At 50.5% G+C, this 19,038-nt stretch overlaps 3 protein-coding genes across 4 annotated transcripts; 2 read left to right on the forward strand and 1 right to left on the reverse strand.

Moving 5' to 3' along the window:
• Positions 1–2,126: 2,126 nt before the first annotated feature.
• LOC120649039 (sucrose nonfermenting 4-like protein) lies at positions 2,127–16,039 on the reverse strand. The gene is made up of 14 exons (XM_039925708.1): positions 15,444–16,039; positions 14,913–15,000; positions 14,243–14,413; positions 13,508–13,642; positions 13,360–13,419; positions 6,795–6,884; positions 6,029–6,160; positions 5,429–5,573; positions 5,170–5,343; positions 4,900–4,963; positions 4,747–4,816; positions 4,412–4,529; positions 3,133–4,332; positions 2,127–2,976 (listed from the first exon to the last, which is right to left on the reverse strand). Exons 1-13 carry the CDS (start codon positions 15,575–15,577, stop codon positions 4,238–4,240), a joined length of 1,476 nt encoding a protein of 491 aa, XP_039781642.1. The 5' UTR covers positions 15,578–16,039; the 3' UTR covers positions 2,127–2,976; positions 3,133–4,237.
• Positions 2,272–3,218, forward strand: LOC120648928. Its single transcript, XM_039925554.1, has one exon. It carries the CDS (start codon positions 2,272–2,274, stop codon positions 3,019–3,021), a length of 750 nt encoding a protein of 249 aa, XP_039781488.1. The 3' UTR covers positions 3,022–3,218.
• A 909-nt stretch (positions 16,040–16,948) lies between the features above and the next one.
• On the forward strand, positions 16,949–18,898 carry LOC120649042 (acyl carrier protein 3, chloroplastic-like). 2 transcript variants are annotated; one of them, XM_039925711.1, is made up of 4 exons: positions 16,949–17,290; positions 17,360–17,470; positions 18,123–18,245; positions 18,498–18,898. In XM_039925711.1, the coding sequence occupies exons 1-4, from the start codon at positions 17,228–17,230 to the stop codon at positions 18,624–18,626; spliced, it is 426 nt and encodes a 141-aa protein (XP_039781645.1). In that variant the 5' UTR covers positions 16,949–17,227; the 3' UTR covers positions 18,627–18,898. The 2 variants fall into 2 exon arrangements, with proteins under 2 accessions (XP_039781645.1, XP_039781646.1); XM_039925712.1 differs by having other exon boundaries at positions 16,950–17,284.
• Positions 18,899–19,038: the final 140 nt, after the last annotated feature.

Consider the following 19,038-nt stretch of genomic DNA (forward strand, 5'->3'; position numbering starts at 1 on the left):
CGTCAGCCTCCACCGCGGCACCATGCACTACTCCACTCCATCACCACCATCTCTCTCTTTCATTTACTAGAACATAACCACAAATATTTATACTGCACAATGTACACAATAAACAGTGAAAATTTTGTATAAAGCAATTTTCATTCATGCCACATCATTTCATCGACGTCCATGACTACTCCGGGAGCGGCGGCTACTCCAGTGACCGATGTCGCAGCAGGCGTGATGAGATCCATCCCTGGCCAAAGCGACACGAGGGTGGCGAGCAAGGAGGAGATGCAGCGGCGGCGAGGGAGAGGACGAGGAGAAAGAGGAATGAAGGGATCAATATAGATGGCAACAGGTAAAATTATTGTGGATATCAACTTCATAAACCCGTACCCGCATGTCTAAATCCGCGCCCGCGCCCGCAACCCACAACAAATAGAAAACGGTGCCCGTACCGCTATCCGCGGATACCCGCATACCCGCGGGCACGCCCGTATATCCGCAAGTTTTAGAAAATCAAGCACACAAGCACATTTTAATAGCATGTAAATATTAATATACCAATAAATATACCTCTATATCTCAACACTAATAAATTATAATCCAACAAGCAACATATCAACACTACTTATTTAAGGAAACAAATAAATCTTAGCAAATAAATGAACTAGTCTCATACATAATACATCACAAGAGTCATGATTTGCGGGTTTGCGGATTTGTGGATTCATGTATCAATTTTTCAAACCCGTTAGAAGATATCCGTTGGGTTTAGAGTTGTATTCGCGCCCGTATTCGCGCCCGTCGGGCTTGCTATCCGCGAGTACGCGGATATTTCGTACCCATTGCCATCCCTAGGGATCAGGGGTCCCTGCGAAAAACACTCATTGGGGGTTCCCTTCTAAAAAAGATACGGATACTAATTTGGCAATCTCTGCTTATTCTCGTTGAAATAAACTTTAATATAGGGTCTAAATGCAACATTTTAAGATAAGGTTGCAGTATTTTCTATTGAATTAGACTGCAGGTTAATTACATGTAAACTGGAGGGCTTTTTTGAACAATATTGTTGGGACACCTAGCGGGGCGCGGATGGGCATCACTTCAGGTGATGAGATCCACATCCATCGCCTCAAGCAAACACGTCTTCCTCCCGACGTCCGCCACCCGCCGGCCGCCACCTACCGCCGCCCAGCCCCTCCCCCACCCCACCGGCGCAAGCGGGCTAGGGTCCGGTCGGAGCTCCATGCCGGTCGGTCGGCGCGGAGCTCCGGCGGGACCCTAGCCTGCCCGCGCCGGCCGCCCTCCCACCCCTCCCCCCCCCCCCGCCGCCTCCCGCCACCGCCGCCTCCGTCCACCGCCGCCGTTGCCGTCGATTTCCCCGCCCCAGCGCCGGCCGAACCGCCATCTCCCACCGCCCGGCCGGCGGCGCCCTCGCCGCCGGCCTCGCCCTCGCCGCCGGCCTCGCCGCCCTCGCGTCCGCCTCCTCCGCCGGGCTGGCTTGCCGCCGCCAGCCCTCCCTCTATGGCCGGTGGTGAGCAGCCGCCCCCCGGCAACCCGAACCCCGAAACCCTAACCTAGCACGGCAACAAACGACGGCGAGCGGCGGCGTGAGCACAACGGCGACGAGACGGAGGAGGAAGGATGAGTGGCGGCGTCACCTGGGCCCAAATGATAATTGGGCCGAAATCGCGAACCGGAACTCTTCAGATGATGGTTTCATGGTTTGCAGCGCGCACGACATATAGTCGCAGCGCACCTAGCGGCCCACACAGCGCCGAGCGCTCTCGTGCCAGCAATCCCTAGTTGAGAACATGTCCAGTAATTTTAGGTATATAAATTTAATTGTAATTAAAGTTGGTAACACGGTAACATCTAACCCCCTAGTAATACCAGATATGTTCTCATCCCCAATTGTGTTTATTTACCCGATTCGCTAACCTCACCACTCACCCATGCCATTGCCGTGCATGTCCGTCCCTTGATTTTCTTGTGGCAATTGGGCCGGCCGTACGTTGCTTTCAAGAAGAATGCTCCGCAATGCGCTAGCTAGGCCCAGGCCCATATAATGTATACCCGCGGCCATGAAGGGCCATGGCCCATGGTCGATCCCTTATATTGTATAGGAAATCAGCAAATTGGTAGGCCAATCTCATCTCATTGCTGAACGGAAGGTACTAGCAGGCATGTCGCGTACAGAGTTGAAAATGTGACAAGTGATCAAGATGGATGAAACATTGCAATTGGATGGTCGACGATCGAGTTTGGCAGGCAACTGCTGGCATGCGGCTAGTTGTTGTCGCCCCGGCGCACGGCGGCGGCGTAGGAGGAGGGCTCTGCTGCTGGTGCTGGTGCTGGTGCAGCATCAATGGCAATGCTCTCCTTGCGGACTTGGCCGCCCTCCTTGGGGTTGGGGATGATGAGTCCGTAGCCGCCCTCCTTCCTCTTGTAGAGGATGTTCACCTCGCCTGTGTCCTCGTTCCTGAAGGCGTAGAAGTCGTGGTCCACGTTCTGGAGCTGCTGCAGCGCCTCGTCCACGCCCAGCGGCGGCATCTCGAACACCTTGGTGCGCACCACCTTGGCGAGCACCGTGTCCTCGTCCTCGGCGCCCACGGCCTGGGTCAGGTCTTGTTCTTGTTGGTGGTGCTCGTCGTCGGCAATAATGGCAAGGCCCCAGTCGTCGGCGTCCTTGAAAGCGCTGTGGCGCTGCACCTCCGTCTCCTTCTCCTTGATCTTGCGGAGCTTGCGCTTGATGATGGAGGCGGCCATGTCGATGCTGGCGTAGGTGGAGTCGGCGTCCTCCTCGGCGCGGAGGACGCCGTGGCGCTTGCTGAAGAGCGTGATCTCGCAGCGGGAGGTCTTGGGGCCCCTGCCCAGGTCGCCGCCGCGGGCCGACAGCCGGACGTCCACCTCGCGGACCAGGTGGCAGTGCTTCGACACCGCCCGCCCGACCTTGTCCTCGATGTGCTCCTTCACCTTCTCCGACACCTGCAGCGGCATTGCTTATTTATTTATTTATTTATTTGCACCTAATATATGTTCCCTTCCTTATTCTCTACTCCATCCAATCCAATCCAATCCAGTTGGATTGTTGGAAGCAAATGCAATGGGGAAAAACTCTAAAATCAATTCAATCAATCTCACCTTGACGTTCCTGCCCTGCACGATGAGGCGCACCGAGGAGAGCGGCCCGTCCCACGCCATCCGCACCGACACGCCGCGGCGCGGGGACGCAACAACGGCCGCCGGCTGCACGTCGGTGGCCAGCGCACGCCCCAGGAAGCCCGAGCGGAGGGAAGGGCAAGGCAGCCTGGGACTGGGAGCCAGCGACAGCGAGACGCGGTGGTGCTTGGGGCGGCTGATGGCGGCAGCGGGAATCGCTGCAGCTGCTGCGGCGGCCGCCATTGCTATGGCTTCTTCTTCAATCTCTTTCTCTGACGCAACGCAACTGCAGCAGCACTAGTCGTCGTCTGTATCTGTACACAAGAGAAGAAGAAGGGATGTGGATTATCTATCCGGTCCTATCCTATCCACTCCGCTCTAGATTTTTCTCCATCCACCTCGTCCGACAGCAACAGCGGACCACAAGGATCATAAATAAAATTGAACATTTCCACTCTGCAGCATTCGACAAAAGGAATCCCAACAGGGTTGGGTTGATTCATCAAACAAAGGGAGTCGCCTGCATTGCATTGCTGCCAGGCTGCCCGGATATAACGATTGTCCACCAAAAACCAACACACGCTCCAAAATCAATTTCCCAGTCCCCAGGATCCCCGTAAAATTCACTCTTGTGTTTGATGCCACCACACCTAGTCCCCAGCAGCACAGCACACGACTATTGGAATGGAACAATAACACGACGCTACAACCTAGTGTTTTTGGGAGTTGAAGAGCTACCTCCTTGGGGTCTGGCTGGCGGCTGGGGACGCCATGGTCTCCCAGCGACCCAACAATACAGAAAACAATCCAATAAATAAAAATCACCAGATATTTTGTGTAACAAGGGGCACAAAAAAAAAAAGAGAAACAAGGAACTTTACAGACCCTGAACTGAATGGCCATTATCTGCAAAGACAAGCCGCCACCTTAAATCCCGCCATACTTATCCACAGGCTAGAGGCAGCCTGAGATAGTGAGAGAGAGAGATCCATTCGTCCTTGGCATGGGCATGGCGGCTTGCTCCGCACCTGCTGTTTGCTACTGTTAAAACTCCAGCACTTGTCACAACAAAACATCCATGCTCTTCTCACAAGCTTAGCAAGAACTTGAAAATATCACTCAGTGATATTATGCCTTCCACACGTTTGCTGCCAGCTTCCACAATGAACACTCGCCGCACCCCTACCAACAAAATGCAAACAAAGGTTAAGGCGTTATTCTTCACCAGGCAACAGCAACCTACATGTCCCATCGGACTCACCAGGATTAGACAGTCGCTCCATCACTTTCAGCAAAGGATCAGACCGGAGGCACATCTGGCACCTCTGCCCGTTGAAAAAACCAAATGGTGTATTGGCATCTTGTCCAAGTTGCAAAGCCTGAAATTCACAAAGAAACATGTTCAGGCCCAAACCAAAACATATGCATAACTTATGAGGCAGCCATGTTTTTGAATTGCATAGCATAACCACTTGGTCACAGAATCTGACTATCAGGACACCTTACAGCGAATGTGCCACTGCAGATATGTGTGAGCCTTCAACCGAAAGATCTGACCAAGACAGGTCTGCGTGTACTAAAACTTTACTGGCATACCTGATGAATGGTCATCTCCTCCAAGCGAACATGTGTGTAGACCTTGTCTTTTGCTAGAGCTGTGATGTCACTACAAGATGGAATGAACTCGACGATAAATACATGGACTGATGAACAGAGCCAAAAACTGAGCTACTGGTTAAAATGGTGTACCTTCTCGAGTAAGTGTCAAGCAGCGAATCATTTTCATCCACAATTGGTATTGAGCTGACACCAGCTGCAACCAACAGTGCGTACAAGCGTAAGAGATTACTTCCGCAACATAATAGAGCCAATAGTTTCAACTGATATCCAGTTTCAAGTGGAACTGGTGTTGAACTTCAGCTGTGAGTTGCCAAAGGAAATGCAAGCAGGAGCACCATAATAACTTCTGCATTTCCAAGATACAGTATTCAGTTCCAGGAAAATGAACACAGAACATACCTTGAACCAGCATGTTAAGGGCAGAGCTAAGTGATGCATGAGGCCGCAACATAGCCAATGGACGACTGTTTGGATCACCAATTTTTGGAACCCAGGAACCCAGAGGAATTGTGCATACTGGTTGGTTTAGAATAGGCAAATTACCAGTTGAGTTCTTGAAATATCTACAAATACCTGTAAAGGTAAACCATATTAAGATAACTCGCACAAGTTGCGATTGCATAGATAAGTTCCACATTTCTACAGGGGGGCAACTTACATTTCAAAATTCCAGAAAGGGATGCGAGATGCAACAGCTGCGGGAATGATCCATCTGACGATGATGAATAAATAACTGGCACTGTAGAAATGCCATTTTGCAGTATCTTTAGAGCAATGTCCCTCAAGGACTCATAAGGGGTGGCCTACACAACAGATCAATCAAGTATGAGTGGATTGGCACATAAATAATAGTAAGTTTTTTTTTTTTGCAAAGTGAATAAGCAAGGAAAGGAAAAGAAAGGCAGAAAATTTTCTACACAGTTGTCATTCTCATCATTTCACAATCATGGAACTTGCAAGTTGCAACAAATATTATGTTAAAATGCTTGTAACTCCCCAATATGCGTAAGTGTAAATGATGTACTCCCATCAATCAAGGAAAAAAGAACAATCCATCGCCCAGAACTGAGAAAATGCAGTCTCACCCACTCATACATCACTAATGTTAAGTGGTCTTTCTTAACCAATTAAAAAACATTAGTATAACTTCATCCTGGTATTTGTATTGCCAACATATCAATTCAAGACAAAAGTCGAGTATTCAAACTGCATAGAGATTCCAGATTCAATTTTCAATCATAAACAGGCACCAACTTACATGCACTAGAGCCTGATGTGCTCGCCACTGACCATCATGTCTTCCATAAGTTTGCCGCTTAGCCTCTTTCCATGCAGATATGGTGTGTGTTTCAAGCTGCTCCTCTGTCAAGTTCGAGCCATGAGTTTCTAGCTGCAGCAAAAGCATAGTAGTTTTATAAAAAAATTCAATCAAAGTAACATCCAAAAATAAGCCCACATAAAACTCTTACCATATATGTTTACAGATACACCTTTTTTGGCACATACTATTGTGCTGCCAAAAGGTTTGACAACACAGAGTGCAAACCCAAATTATGACACTGGCTAATACACTAGTCATCCATATCTCCAGTGTGGCAGCGTGTTCTCTACTATCCTCCAAAGCCCTTCTAGCAATGATTCCAACCATTTTCACTATTTTAATTCCATATTTTAAGACTGCTACTGAGCATTTTGGTAGAAAATTTCAACTATGTATCAGTATGATGACAATCCAGTCAACTTTCAGAGTTTTAAAGCGTATAATACAGCATAAAATTTGAGTATTCCAGCATCCCGTTAAAGGAGAAACACATATAAGTCATTTGAGTCCCTACAAAGTGGGCACAATTTCGTTCATTGCCTAAGCTATACTTTAACTGAGACTACTAAGAAATTCCCCTGAGAGGAGCTGTGCAATCTTCTCTGCTCTATATTTCAACATCTAGTTGAGTGCAAGGAAGATAGAAGAAAACCACTGATCAATGTAACAAGAATTTAAAGAAACTAAAGCAAAAATAATGTACCTCTTTCAATATGAGTATGAAATCCAATGGGCTCAGAAGGCCAACAAACTGACCTCTGAACGAGTCCCACAGAGGAGCTACAGGAATTCCCTGCAAATTTCACCATAAACATCTTCCAATTACAATTGAAATTGATGGTGCACGTAATATATTACAAGATCAACAACAATAACACTAAGAAGACATTAAATGGTAATAAACTCTCTGCATCCAGATGAAACCTAAAAAAGCAATGCAAGTTTGTTATGCCTTTTTAAAAGATATCTGCAAGAAAATGCTGGAATGCAAAAAAATGGTAGAGAGATCCAGTATGTCCTACCATCAGGGTCAGAATACAGCTCTCAACTAGTTAACCACAAACCACGACGTAATAAAGAAACCAATAGTTGAGATCACTCAGCCTGCAATCATGTTCATGGTGTTGACTTGTACTAGTGCACATGACACCTGTACGACTGGTGCAAATTGAGATTTCATTCAATTGCAGTGGCAAATCAAATTAGATTAATTAATGCTGCCTGTGGAACCAAGTATTACAACTATATGTCACTCAATGTTTTAAAGGCGAAAAGGCAACACAAGGCGAGCTGGGTATGCCTGGACGCCGAGGCGACAAGGCATGGCTGTTGCCCAAGGTGAGCTTGGTCTGCCTGGACGCCTAGGCGACTACGATGTCACTAAGGCCGTGTTTAGTTGCCTCCCGTAAAGTTTTTGAAAGGGCATCTTTCTACATTTGAAGTACTAAACATAGACTAATCATAAAATTAATTACAGAACCCGTCTGTAAATCGCGAGACGAATCTAATGAGCCTAATTAATCCGTCATTAGAGGTTGTTTACTGTAGCAATTTAGCCTCTAATTACGACCTAATTAGGTTCATTAGATTCGTCTCGCGATTTACAGGCAAACTGTGCAATGCGTTTTTTATTTCGTCTAGATTTAAGTTTCCATGCAGGTGCCAGAAAAAAAAAATTGGAATTTTGAATTTGGGAACTAAACACGGCCTAATTGTTCTACGAATCCAACAGTATCAACTTTGTTGTAGCTCTGTTGATCAAAGCATGAACTTGGACTGTCAAACTTGTAGGAGGGAATAATGAGATATATTCCTCCAACCCTAGAAGGGTGGGTATATATAAATCCTATACATGGGCCTCTAGATGGACCTCTATACACATGGGCTGAATATACACCAACAACCCCCCGCAGTCTGAACTACCGACACAGCGGTGTTCAAGACTGGACAACAAGAAAGCCAACACCCCCCCGCAGTTTGAACAACCGGCGCAGCGGTGTTCAAGAATAGACAAGAAGAGAGTACAAAGGGCTAATACCCCCCCCCCCCCCCCCCCCGCGCAGCCACAACTAGCCACCGGCTACGTTGAGGCTGGAGCGAAACTCCGAGAAGGTCGAGGATGGCAGCCCCTTGGTGAAGATGTCAGCAAACTGGGAGGTAGTCGGGACATAGAGTACCCGAACATCGCCAATGGCGACTCTGTCGTGCACGAAGTGCAGGTCAATCTCCACATGCTTCGTCCGCTGATGCTGGACGGGGTTGGTGGAGAGATACACGGCGCTGACGTTGTCGCAGTAGACGAGCGTGCTCTTGGCGAGCGGGCTGTGGAGCTCCGCCAAGAGCTGTCGTAGCCAGGACGCCTCCGCCACGCCGTTAGCGACAGCCTGGTACTCCGCCTCAGCACTGGAGCGGGAGACAACCGGCTGCCGCTTGGACGACCAGGAGACCAGGTTGCGGCCCAGGAAGACGGCGTAGCCGGAGGTGGAGCGACGAGTGTCCGGGCAACCAGCCCAGTCAGCGTCGGTGTAGACCACCAGCTCAGCAGAGGTCGAGCGGTGAAGCACCAGGCCGAGGTCCACTGTGCCACGGACGTAGCGGAGGAGATGATTCAGTGCAGCAAGGTGTGACTCCCGGGGATCATGCATATGGAGACAGACCTGCTGGACAGCGTAGGTGAGGTCCGGCCTGGTGAAGGTGAGGTACTGCAAAACGCCGGCCAGACTCCGGTAGGCAGTAGGATCAGCCACCGGATCACCCAGATCAGCAGACAGCTTCGCCTGAGTGTCGACAGGAGTGGAGCAGGGCTTGCAATCAGTCATCCCAGCCCGCTCCAAGATATCAAGTGCGTACTGCCGCTGGTGAAGAAGAAGACCAGATGGGCGAGGCTCAACAGTGACGCCCAAGAAGTGGTGGAGCTGACCAAGATCCTTCGTAGCGAACTCCTGATGCAGAGAGGAGATGACACGCTGAAGCAACTGTTGACTGGAGGCTGTAAGCACAATGTCATCGACATAGAGCAGCAGATATGCAGCCTCATCCCCACGGCGGTAGATGAAGAGAAACATGTCAGACTTGGCCTCGGTGAACCCCAATGTCAACAAGAACGTGGCGAACCGAGAGTATCAAGCCCGAGGAGCCTGCTTCAGTCCATAGAGAGACTTGTTGAGCCGGCAGACCTTATCCGGACGACTCGAGTCCACAAATCCCGCTGGCTGAGAGCAGTAGACAGTCTCTGACAGAGTGTCGTGAAGAAACGCATTCTTCACGTCCAGCTGGTGCACAGGCCAAGAGCGCGAGAGGACTGTGCGCACCGTAGCGGGCTTCACGACTGGGCTGAAGGTCTCATCATAGTCCACACCAGGCCGCTGAGTGAACCCCCGGAGAACCCAGCGAGCCTTGTAGCGCTCCAGTGTGCCATCAGCCACGTACTCCTCCTCCATCGCGCGACGCCAGTGAGGATCCGCCAAGGCGTCGCGGACAGAGGAGAGTACCGGAGAGACCCGCGGCTCTCCCTTGGTGGCGAAGAGAGTCACGGCCTGAGACGCCATCCGCCGAGTCACCATGGGATGGATATGCTGAGGATCCCGATGGATGACTGGTGGGTGGTACACCTCCGGCTCGGCTCGAGAGGGAGCCAGAGGAGGCGGTGGCGGCGACGGCTCCGGTGTCGGCGTCGCAGGAGCCTCCGGAGCAGGAGGCGGCGCCGGTGTCGACGCCGAACGACGCCGGTACACCTGCACCGGCTCAGCGTACCGCTGCGGCGCCTTGGTCGGCGCCGAGCGACGCCGATACACCTGCACCGGCTGAGCGTACCGCGCAGGTGCAGGGGAAGGCACCGGGGCCGCGCGTGGCGCAGCGGGAGACACCGGGTCCGCGCTCGGCACGACCAGAGGTCCGGGGGCCGCGCGTGGCGCGACCGCGGGCACCGGGGCCGCGCTAGGCGCAGTAGGGATCACCGGAAGCGGTGCCGGTGTGCCGGGGAAAACCTGCAGAAAAAGGACAGACAGGTAACGGTGGCTGAACCACCAGGTCAGTCGGAAACAGTGACTCCAGCTCGGGGTCAGGAGAAGGTGTGGAGGTGGAGTAGGGGAAATCCGACTCGTCAAAGACGACGTGTCGGGAGATCAGAATGCGGCGAGGTGAGGTCAAAGCATCGGTACCCCCTTGTGGTCAGGGGAGTACCCGAGGAACACACAACGAGTCGGGCGGGGCGCCAGCTTGTGAGAAGCGGTGGCGGAGGTGTTAGGGTAACACGCACACCCGAAGACCCGAAGGTGGTCGTAGCGAGGAGGGGTACCGAAGAGAGCGTGGTGTGGAGTGGGAGCAGGAGAAGCAGTGGACGGAAGGCGGTTGAGCAGGTAGATGGCGGTGTGGAGGCTCTCAGCCCAGAAGCGTGGGGGCAGAGAGGCCTGGATCAGAAGGGTGCGCATGACGTCGTTCGTAGTGCGAATCATCCGCTCAGCCTTGCCGTTCTGAGGAGAGGTATACGGACAATACATCCGCAGCTGAACACCCCGAGACAGGAAGAAGGAACGGGAGGTGGAGTTATCGAACTCACGCCCATTGTCACACTGGACGGCCTTAACGGTGAGGCCGAACTGAGTGGACACTCAGGCAAATAAGTGGAGGAGGGTGGGGAAGGTCTCAGACTTGGTGCGCAAAGGGAAAGTCCAAGAGTAATGAGAAAAATCATCAACAATGACCAGATAATATTTGTAGCCAGACATGCTGAGTACAGGAGATGTCCACAGGTCACAGTGAATAAGATCAAAAGCATGCGCAGCATGCGAAGAAGAAGAAAACGAAAGTCTAACATGACGACCTAACTGGCACGCATGACAGAGGTGCTCAGCAGGAGCCCTAGTACATGGAACATCGGTACTACGGCTGAGCTGAGCCAAAACGTCGTGGCCGGGGTGACCAAGCTGGCGGTGCCAGGTGGTGGAAGAAGGCGTCACGGCAAAGGCAGTAGACGATGAAGAAGTCGAGGACGGAGCAGCGGAAGCAGGAAGCCGAAGAGTGTAAAGGGGCCCCGGGCTATCACATCGGAGGAGCGGACGCCGAGAAGCCGAATCATTCACAGTAAGACCAGAAGAGTCAAATTCGATAGAACAGGAGTTGTCAGCAGTAAACTGGCGAATGGAAAGAAGGTTGTGAACCATTTGAGGAGCAACAAGAACATTAGGAAGACGAAGAGCAGAACCCACGGCGGTGACAGGAAGGCAAGACCCATCACCAACCATGATAGAAGGACAAAAGGGGTGTGGGGGTCGGACAGAAGAGAGGATACCGGCATCAATAGTAGTGTGGGACGAGACACCCGAGTCGGCGATCCACTCGGTGCTGACCAGCGGCGTCAGTCCCATGGTGCTGAAGGACTGCGCCAGAGCGGCCTAGTCCCACCCCCCAGGCCAGGTCGGCTGCTGGTTGGGCTGAGCGGGCGGGGTCCAGGACGGTGCGAAGAGTGGAGCAGCGCCAGTGAACATGGCCGCCGGCTGGAGCAGAGGACGAGGCCCCCCTCCCAGACCCTGGAACGGCCACATCGAGATGCGCCCTGACCATGGGTTGCTGAAGGATGGCCAGGACGTACCTCCAGAGGCAGGGGCAGAAGCAGGAGTCGGAGCCGGAGCCGGCGGAGTCGACGCGACCCGATGGCCCCCACCGGTACCGGTACCCCCAGAAGCAGGGCCACCAGTGCCGCCACCACCACGTCCCCCCGCCGACTCCCCCCCCCCCCAACACCTCTGGACTGCCTGACGGGAGCAGCACCAAGGAGAGAGGTGGCAGGGGCGGCAGAGGAAGCCGGTGGAGCAGCGACGAGCGCGGTGGAGGTGGACGATGGCGATCCGGGCGCGAGACCCCTGGTGATCTCCTCGAGGGCAAGGTCGTCCCGGACCTGCAGGAAGGAGGGGAAGGGCCTCTGGCGGGCGATCCAGCTCTTCAGGTGGTCATAGGTGCTGCTCAGGCCCCATAGGACATTGAGCACCAAGACCCGATCGGACACCGGATCCCCGAGGTCGTGAAGAGCATCGGCCATGCCATGCCCTTCATCCGCCGGCAATACTCACCAACGGAGAGGTCCCCCTGCACGAAGGTGCGGAAGGTGGCGTCGAGCTGGAGGGCGCGGTACTCAGCGTTGCCGAGGAACTGCCACTCGAGCATCACCCAGGCCTGCAGCGCGGTGCCGCCGTGGGTCCTGACGAGGTCCTGAAGATCTAGGGAGATGGTCCCGAAGATCCAGGACATGGCGACGCTGTCGACGCTGTCGAGGTGCAGCCACGTCACGTCCTGCGCCTCGATCGGCGTGTCGAGGAGGACGTGGTCGTCGAGGGCGTGGCGGCGGAGGGCGAGCAGGACCTGGTCCCGCCAGCGTCCGTAGGAGGACATCGGGTCGAGGAAGACGGTGACCAGGGCCCGGATGTTCTGGACGCCGGCGACCTGGAGGTGGAGCTGGGCGACCATGGGATCGGCCGGGTCGTACCGCGCTCCAGATCCAGAGGGCGGGGCTTGGCGGGAGGAAGAGGCGGCGTGCTCGACGAAGGGGACGGCGGGCCGCGGGCCGGGGAGGATGTAGTGCTCCGCCTCAGCGACCCAACGAGCGAGAGCGTCGGCCGTGGCGCGCTCGCGCTCCCAAGCGAGGGCGGCCACATGGACCCGCTCCTGGGCCGCCGCGGCCTCCGACTTGGCGGCGAGGAGGGCCGCAGCCAGCACGGCGGCGTAGGGCGCCCGCGGCGCAGAGGAGCCCGCGCCCAGAGCAGGGGAGTAGCCTGCGCCGCCCAGAGCAGGGGAGCTCGCGCCGCCCAGAGCAGAGGGAAAGGAAGAGAGGGGTGGGAAGGAGGAGAGGGAGGGAGGTGCCGGCGGCCGGCCATGGCTGCCGGCGGCGGCGGCGGCTGGGAGGGGAGGGAGGAGAGAGAAACCTAACCCTAGGCTAATGATACCATGTAGGAGGGAATAATGAGATGTATTCCTCCAACCCTAGAAGGGTGGGTATATATAAATCCTATACATGGGCCTCTAGATGAGCCTCTATACACATGGGCTCAATATACACCAACAAAACTATGCTGTGCAAAAATGAATGGAGTAAAATGTATTGTGTCTAGCCAAAATCCATCTAAGAAGTAACAACACGGTATAAAATGCAATTTAAAGATTTTAAGTTTATGAATGTAGAATGTAAGGCAAAAATAGACGAAGTGATGGAACTATGGCTTGCCGCAACCAAAGATACAGAACCGGTAAGTGACAGATTAAGTTACATTTAATACCTGTTCATGCAGAATATGGAAAGATTGCTTCACAGGTAAATTAATGTCCAGAGCAATAACCTGAATTCAATAATATTATTACTAGCTTTATAAGAAAAAGCTTTAAATTAAAAATAAAACCATAGTAAGGACAACTGATTTTCCGTACCTTGCCCGAATCTGGAAGCAAATCATAGCCAGTATGCAAACTCAGATACTCAGAAACACGGCACCTAGAGATTTGTATAGCAGCCTCTGAAACTCTAGGTGTACCGTCCTGAATATTACCATCTGTCAACGTAACCTGATTATAAAGAGAAATTAATCATTTGCATGCTACCCTTTATCGAGAACTCACAAGGGATTTTTTTTTGTATAGCATTAAGGTAAACATTGGCACATTGCCAGTAAGAGATTCAGCATAATGGCATCACGCTAGCAAGCCTAAAAATAAAACATCATCCTCCTCCCCACCTCATCAAAACATCATTTCTCAAGAAACCATAAAACTAATAAGCCTGTGATCTTGAGGTATAATGCTTTAGAAATATGTACTCCCTCTGTCCCAAAAAACAAGTCATCCTAAAAATTCTAGGAAAAATTAACAAGAAGGTAAAATGACCATGTTTGCCCCTATTTATTATCCATATTTGGCACTAATTGATTCTTGCATGCACATGCACTTTTCTAAATAGGGTAAGATGACATGTTTTTTTGGGACAAATTTTAAATCCTAGAGTGACTTGTATTTGGACAGAGGGAATAAGTCAAATTGCCGCTACTATCAGATCACAGCTAGGGCACATCATGTGGTTAACGACCCAATAGTCAGATTCAGCCATTTAGGCTAGCATCTAATTAATCAAGCACTATGGAATTTCTAGAAAAGAGGAACGATCCTTACCATACGTTGAAAATTTTCATTATCCACATCCATCCTGGTTCCGGGTGTGCTTGGACTCAATACTGAGTTTATTTCCCTTGTCAAGTATACAGTGTTAACTATGCCATACTCTCCTGATATAGTAGGTTGGCGCTCATCGTGCCGCCACTCCCCGTCCACAAAGAACTTGTACTGCATATAAAATTAAAAAAAACAGGTTAGGAAGTTTTTACACTAAAATGATTGGTGGCTTAGATGGAATGCACAATTTATGCAAAAGATAAAACAGATATAACTTCAAACATGAGAGCACAAAGATAAGTTGTCATGGTATTTAAATGCAAGGAAGGTTCACTCTAAAAGGTACAAGTCACATGTATGGCCTGCAGACTTCATCCGAAACTACTGAGAACCTCCAGATATGTCTCGCACTCTGTTTAAATCTTGTAATATATTACGTCCCAACACAAAAGAAAAAAGACATGTGAAAATTTATGAGGTGGAAGTGCACAACAATCTCAATGGATTAATAAAAATAACTCACAGTAAATTTACAAAGCTATCTAATGTGACAGCAGAACATAAAGCCATAAGCCAAACGGTAAACATGACAACTTTCTTTTTTTTTAAAAAAAATAGAATGGTGGGTACAGGACAACTGTTAAATAGCTAGGGAGATGAATAAGGGCACCTGGTGCATTCCTGGAGACAGGCTGCAAATAGCCTGAAATACGGTCGGGCAGCCTTCAACAGGAGACATTTGCAAATGCTCTGACCACCTACGACAAATGCATGGCTGTTAGTTGCAAAGTAACGACAATTCAGGGGTGTTACAAGTTAGCCTTTACCGCATAGGAACAAATAACTGAGATAGTCCGCAGTTTGCGGGAAGCTGCATTGAATGACTAGTGGCCTCTCATACATGAGATCAGACAGATGACAGATATCAAGACAGCTCCCAGCAAGGGAGCATAGAGATGATTCATTCATCAATTGCAGGAAACCTATCCTATGATGACAGCGGGATGGTAATATGCAAACTGGGGAATGTGCAAGTAGGGTCAGATTCACTTGGAAAGCAAACCATGCAGCATGCACACGTCAAACTAGTTTTGCACAGCACAAGGAAGGGTGAGCAGACTAGCGCTGACACCGATACTGATGAGATGGTGATACATAGACGCACTCGTAGAGCAGAGCAGGGCAGGGCAATTTGACGAACCTGGTGAAGGAGCCTGATACGAAGACCCTCTTGCCACCATAGGGCCAAACAAAGCGGGCCGGGACGGTGGCTCCGGCGGTGCTGACGCCGACGCCTCCGGAGTCGTGGGCGGAATCAGCGCCGTGCGAGAACATGATGGCAGAGCAGCGGGAGGGGAGGGAAGGAGATCGAATCCGCTAGCGAGGAAGGAGAGCAAACCCTAGAGCCGCGCGCGGGCGCGCGCGCAGAGGAGGAGGGAGAAGGGCGCACCAGCCGCGACGGGATCCTCCGCGTGGTGCGCGAGAGGGCTCCCCGCGCGAGGAGAGATCACCCGCGCCGGGGCGAGCAGCCCCCGCTCCAAGCCATATCCTACCCACGCGAGACTGAGACGAATCGGGGCGCGGGCAATCGGGGCGGGATCGAGGCTGGTGGCCGGAATGGCGAGGGACGCAGAGTGAGGGTGAGGGAGGGCGGCGGCGGGGATCCGGAGATGCGAATGCGGCGTGGCGTGGGGAAGGCGGAGGAGGAGATGGAGACGGAGACGGAGACGGAGACGAGAGGAAAGGAGATGGGGGCAGCGCAGCAGGGTCGACGAGAAAAGGGAAAAAAACCAAGGGTCGACGAGAAAACCGGCTCTCTTCCAAGGGTTGAAAACGAGGCCTATCCCTCCCCGCGGGATGGATCTTCTGCGCAGCCGCGCGCACACCACAGGGATGCTTTTTCCTCCTCAGTAGTCAGGTGTACTCTATTTGCTGCAGCCATGTAAAACGTGAGCAATGCAAAGCTGACTTAGATAACACGATACAATTAATATAATATTATAATAACAATAAAATAGCTTGATAGATTGTCCTAGTAGATCCAAAATAATATACTAGTATTTGCAGCTAAAGTAGATGGGAATATATTAGGTTCAAATTAATTTCTTCGTGCAAACCGTGCAAATTTCAATCTAAGCCACCGGATCAACATCCCACGGGCATGGAGAATTGGATAATTTTACAATTAACCATCTGCCTCTAATTATACTTTTGCAAATTCCCTTCCCATTCCCCTACGCACCTCCTTGAATGTTGATTCTGTAATCTAGATTGAAATTTACATGGTTTGCAGTTTGCATGAAGAGATTGGTTTGCCCCAGAGTAGATGCGCTTACGAAGGTATTGGGCTGTGGTCTAGCATTGCATGGTAATGACATAATGTAGTATTACTTGTATAGTAGTATGTAACAAACATATAGAGGAAACTGATGTTGTTAACTTTAATTACAGTAGCGCATATTTCGAGCCAATAATAAGGTAATGTTTTGTTCCATATATATTGCAAGTTTATTTAGTTTTCAATCTTAGTGTTCATTTGAGATCATCTGCTTGGTTAATCCAACGATCGAGGACGTGGTATATGTTTTGTCGATGGTCAAATGAAAACTGTCATTTTTCTAATTCTAACTGCTTTGTACAAAATTCGAGTTTGTTTATGGCCATTCCATGACATGAAAAGCAAGCCTTCCTCGGTCGTTCGCGTTGCGTCCCATGCCATGATACGGCAGCAAATGCGGCCAGAGGGAAATGGTCGTCCCAAAGACGCATCGGCATAGCATACTCCTCCGCGTCTCCCTCGGTCGTGCTCGCCGCAACATCGGAGTCGATTCCATCGACGGTGCTCGATACTAACGAGGCAACCGCCGGATCCCCCGCAATAAAACACCCACCACCTCACCTCTCTCTCTCTCTCTCGCTCGCTCGCTCGCCACGCATCGCTCTTCCTGCTCATCTCCGAGGTCGGTCCTTCTTGCAGCTGCAGCCATGGCTGCTCCCGTCGCCGCAGCCACCGGAAGATCCGCCTACTCCCCTGCGCTACGGGTACAGGTCCCAACTTGGATCTTGATTCGGAGAGAGAAGCTCTAGGCCTGTACCTTTGCTTTCCTGTCACTGTAGGGAATGGATGCGGTGTCGTTTCGAGTATCAGCATCTTTCCCCAGGCAAAGAGCAAGCTTTCCATCAATTCGGGTGCAGCGGATTCCAAAGCGCTTTCAGGTGTCATGCTCGGTACGTATCGGCACCATCTTTGCGTTATTCCAACCACTGCACTGTGCAATTGTGACGGTCTGAATGGTCGCCCCCACGACCTTCCAGCTTGCTGTAATCGAAACTCTACAATGTCATCTTTCTTGCTGCAGTGCTGATGAATGTCAGTATACCTAGCATTTCTTCATACAAGTACAAAATAGGAAGCTGTAATTTGATGAATGGAAATTTTTCTTGTGCCAGTCTCACGGCACCTTCTCTTTTGAGTGAACATGAGATCTTCTCTTGATCCAATACTACATGGCTAGTATTTTCCACTTCAACCACCTTCACATTTCCTTTAGAGAGAACCTTTTTAATAATGTTATTTCTGCTACTGAGTACCAACATTTTTTTGTCTCTGAGCTTCAAAGGCATTGCTCCTAAAGCTTCGGCACGTTATTCTGATGCTATAATAGACTACAAAATGGTTGTAATTGCATCTTTAAGCATTTTGCTTGACGCTTCGACTTATTTTGTGAGAACGTATACAGCCACTAGAGCAGTGTTCTTGGTTGTACAGTGGAGTGTGGTGAGTAGCAGAGAGTACATTGTGAAATGCTTATAGCATATGTCTTCACCACTGGAACTGCCTTGTGAAGGTTTCTGAAAATTGATTTTGATTCTTCAATAGGCTAAACAAGAAACTATTGAGAAGGTTTGTGAAATAGTGAAGGGTCAGTTAGCTCTACCTGAAGACAGCACTGTAACAGGAGAGACAAAGTTTGTGGACCTTGGAGCTGATTCACTTGACACTGTAATTTCTCAAACTCATATGGTTATCTGACATCATATCACCATGCTCCTTCTTCGAAATTGAGGATCATCTCAGTTAATTTTTATTTTATGTGTTCATTGATAATCTACAGCATTTATGCAATAGCATTATTTTTCTGGGATTTGGCAACAAAGCACCTTTTATTGCCATTATATGAAGTCGTGTTGCTCTATGAGTTACTATTCATAACTTATTCGTCTGAATGCGTCCTAATATTGCAATGTGGCACAGGTCGAAATTGTGATGGGGCTTGAGGAGGCATTCCAAATCAGCGTGGATGAATCAAGCGCTCAGGAGATCCAAACGGTGGGGGACGCTGCGGCTCTCATCGACAAGCTTATCACAGAGAAGGTTGCTTGAAAGGACTGGAGTCATGGAGTATCCTTAATGAATAGTTTTGCAGGCACCTACGTTGCTCTCTGGATGGTGGAGGCCATGCTTCCTAGCAATGCATTTAGTTAGAACTCTCTGGGATGCGTGCCTTTTGGGATTAATAAAAGAGGGAATCGTCCTATTTCCCTGATAGACGGAGTCTTTTTTTGTCTTAATATTGTGAGAGACAGTATTCCATTCACGTAGCTGAAAACGTTGTCGCAATTTGTTGCAATGAATTTGAACCTTTTCACCCATAACTTCCAAGCCAGTGAGATTGATTTTGCCTTAAATTTGTTGTATCTTTTGCCTTTGAATTATTGAATTTGCCTGTGCCCAACAAAAGCTTTGATTCGACTAGGCTGGACAACCCTGAGTAGCGAATCAAAGGAAAGGAGAG

Source organism: Panicum virgatum, chromosome 9K (assembly GCF_016808335.1).
Source record: "Panicum virgatum strain AP13 chromosome 9K, P.virgatum_v5, whole genome shotgun sequence".
NCBI classification, from domain to species: domain Eukaryota; kingdom Viridiplantae; phylum Streptophyta; class Magnoliopsida; order Poales; family Poaceae; genus Panicum; species Panicum virgatum.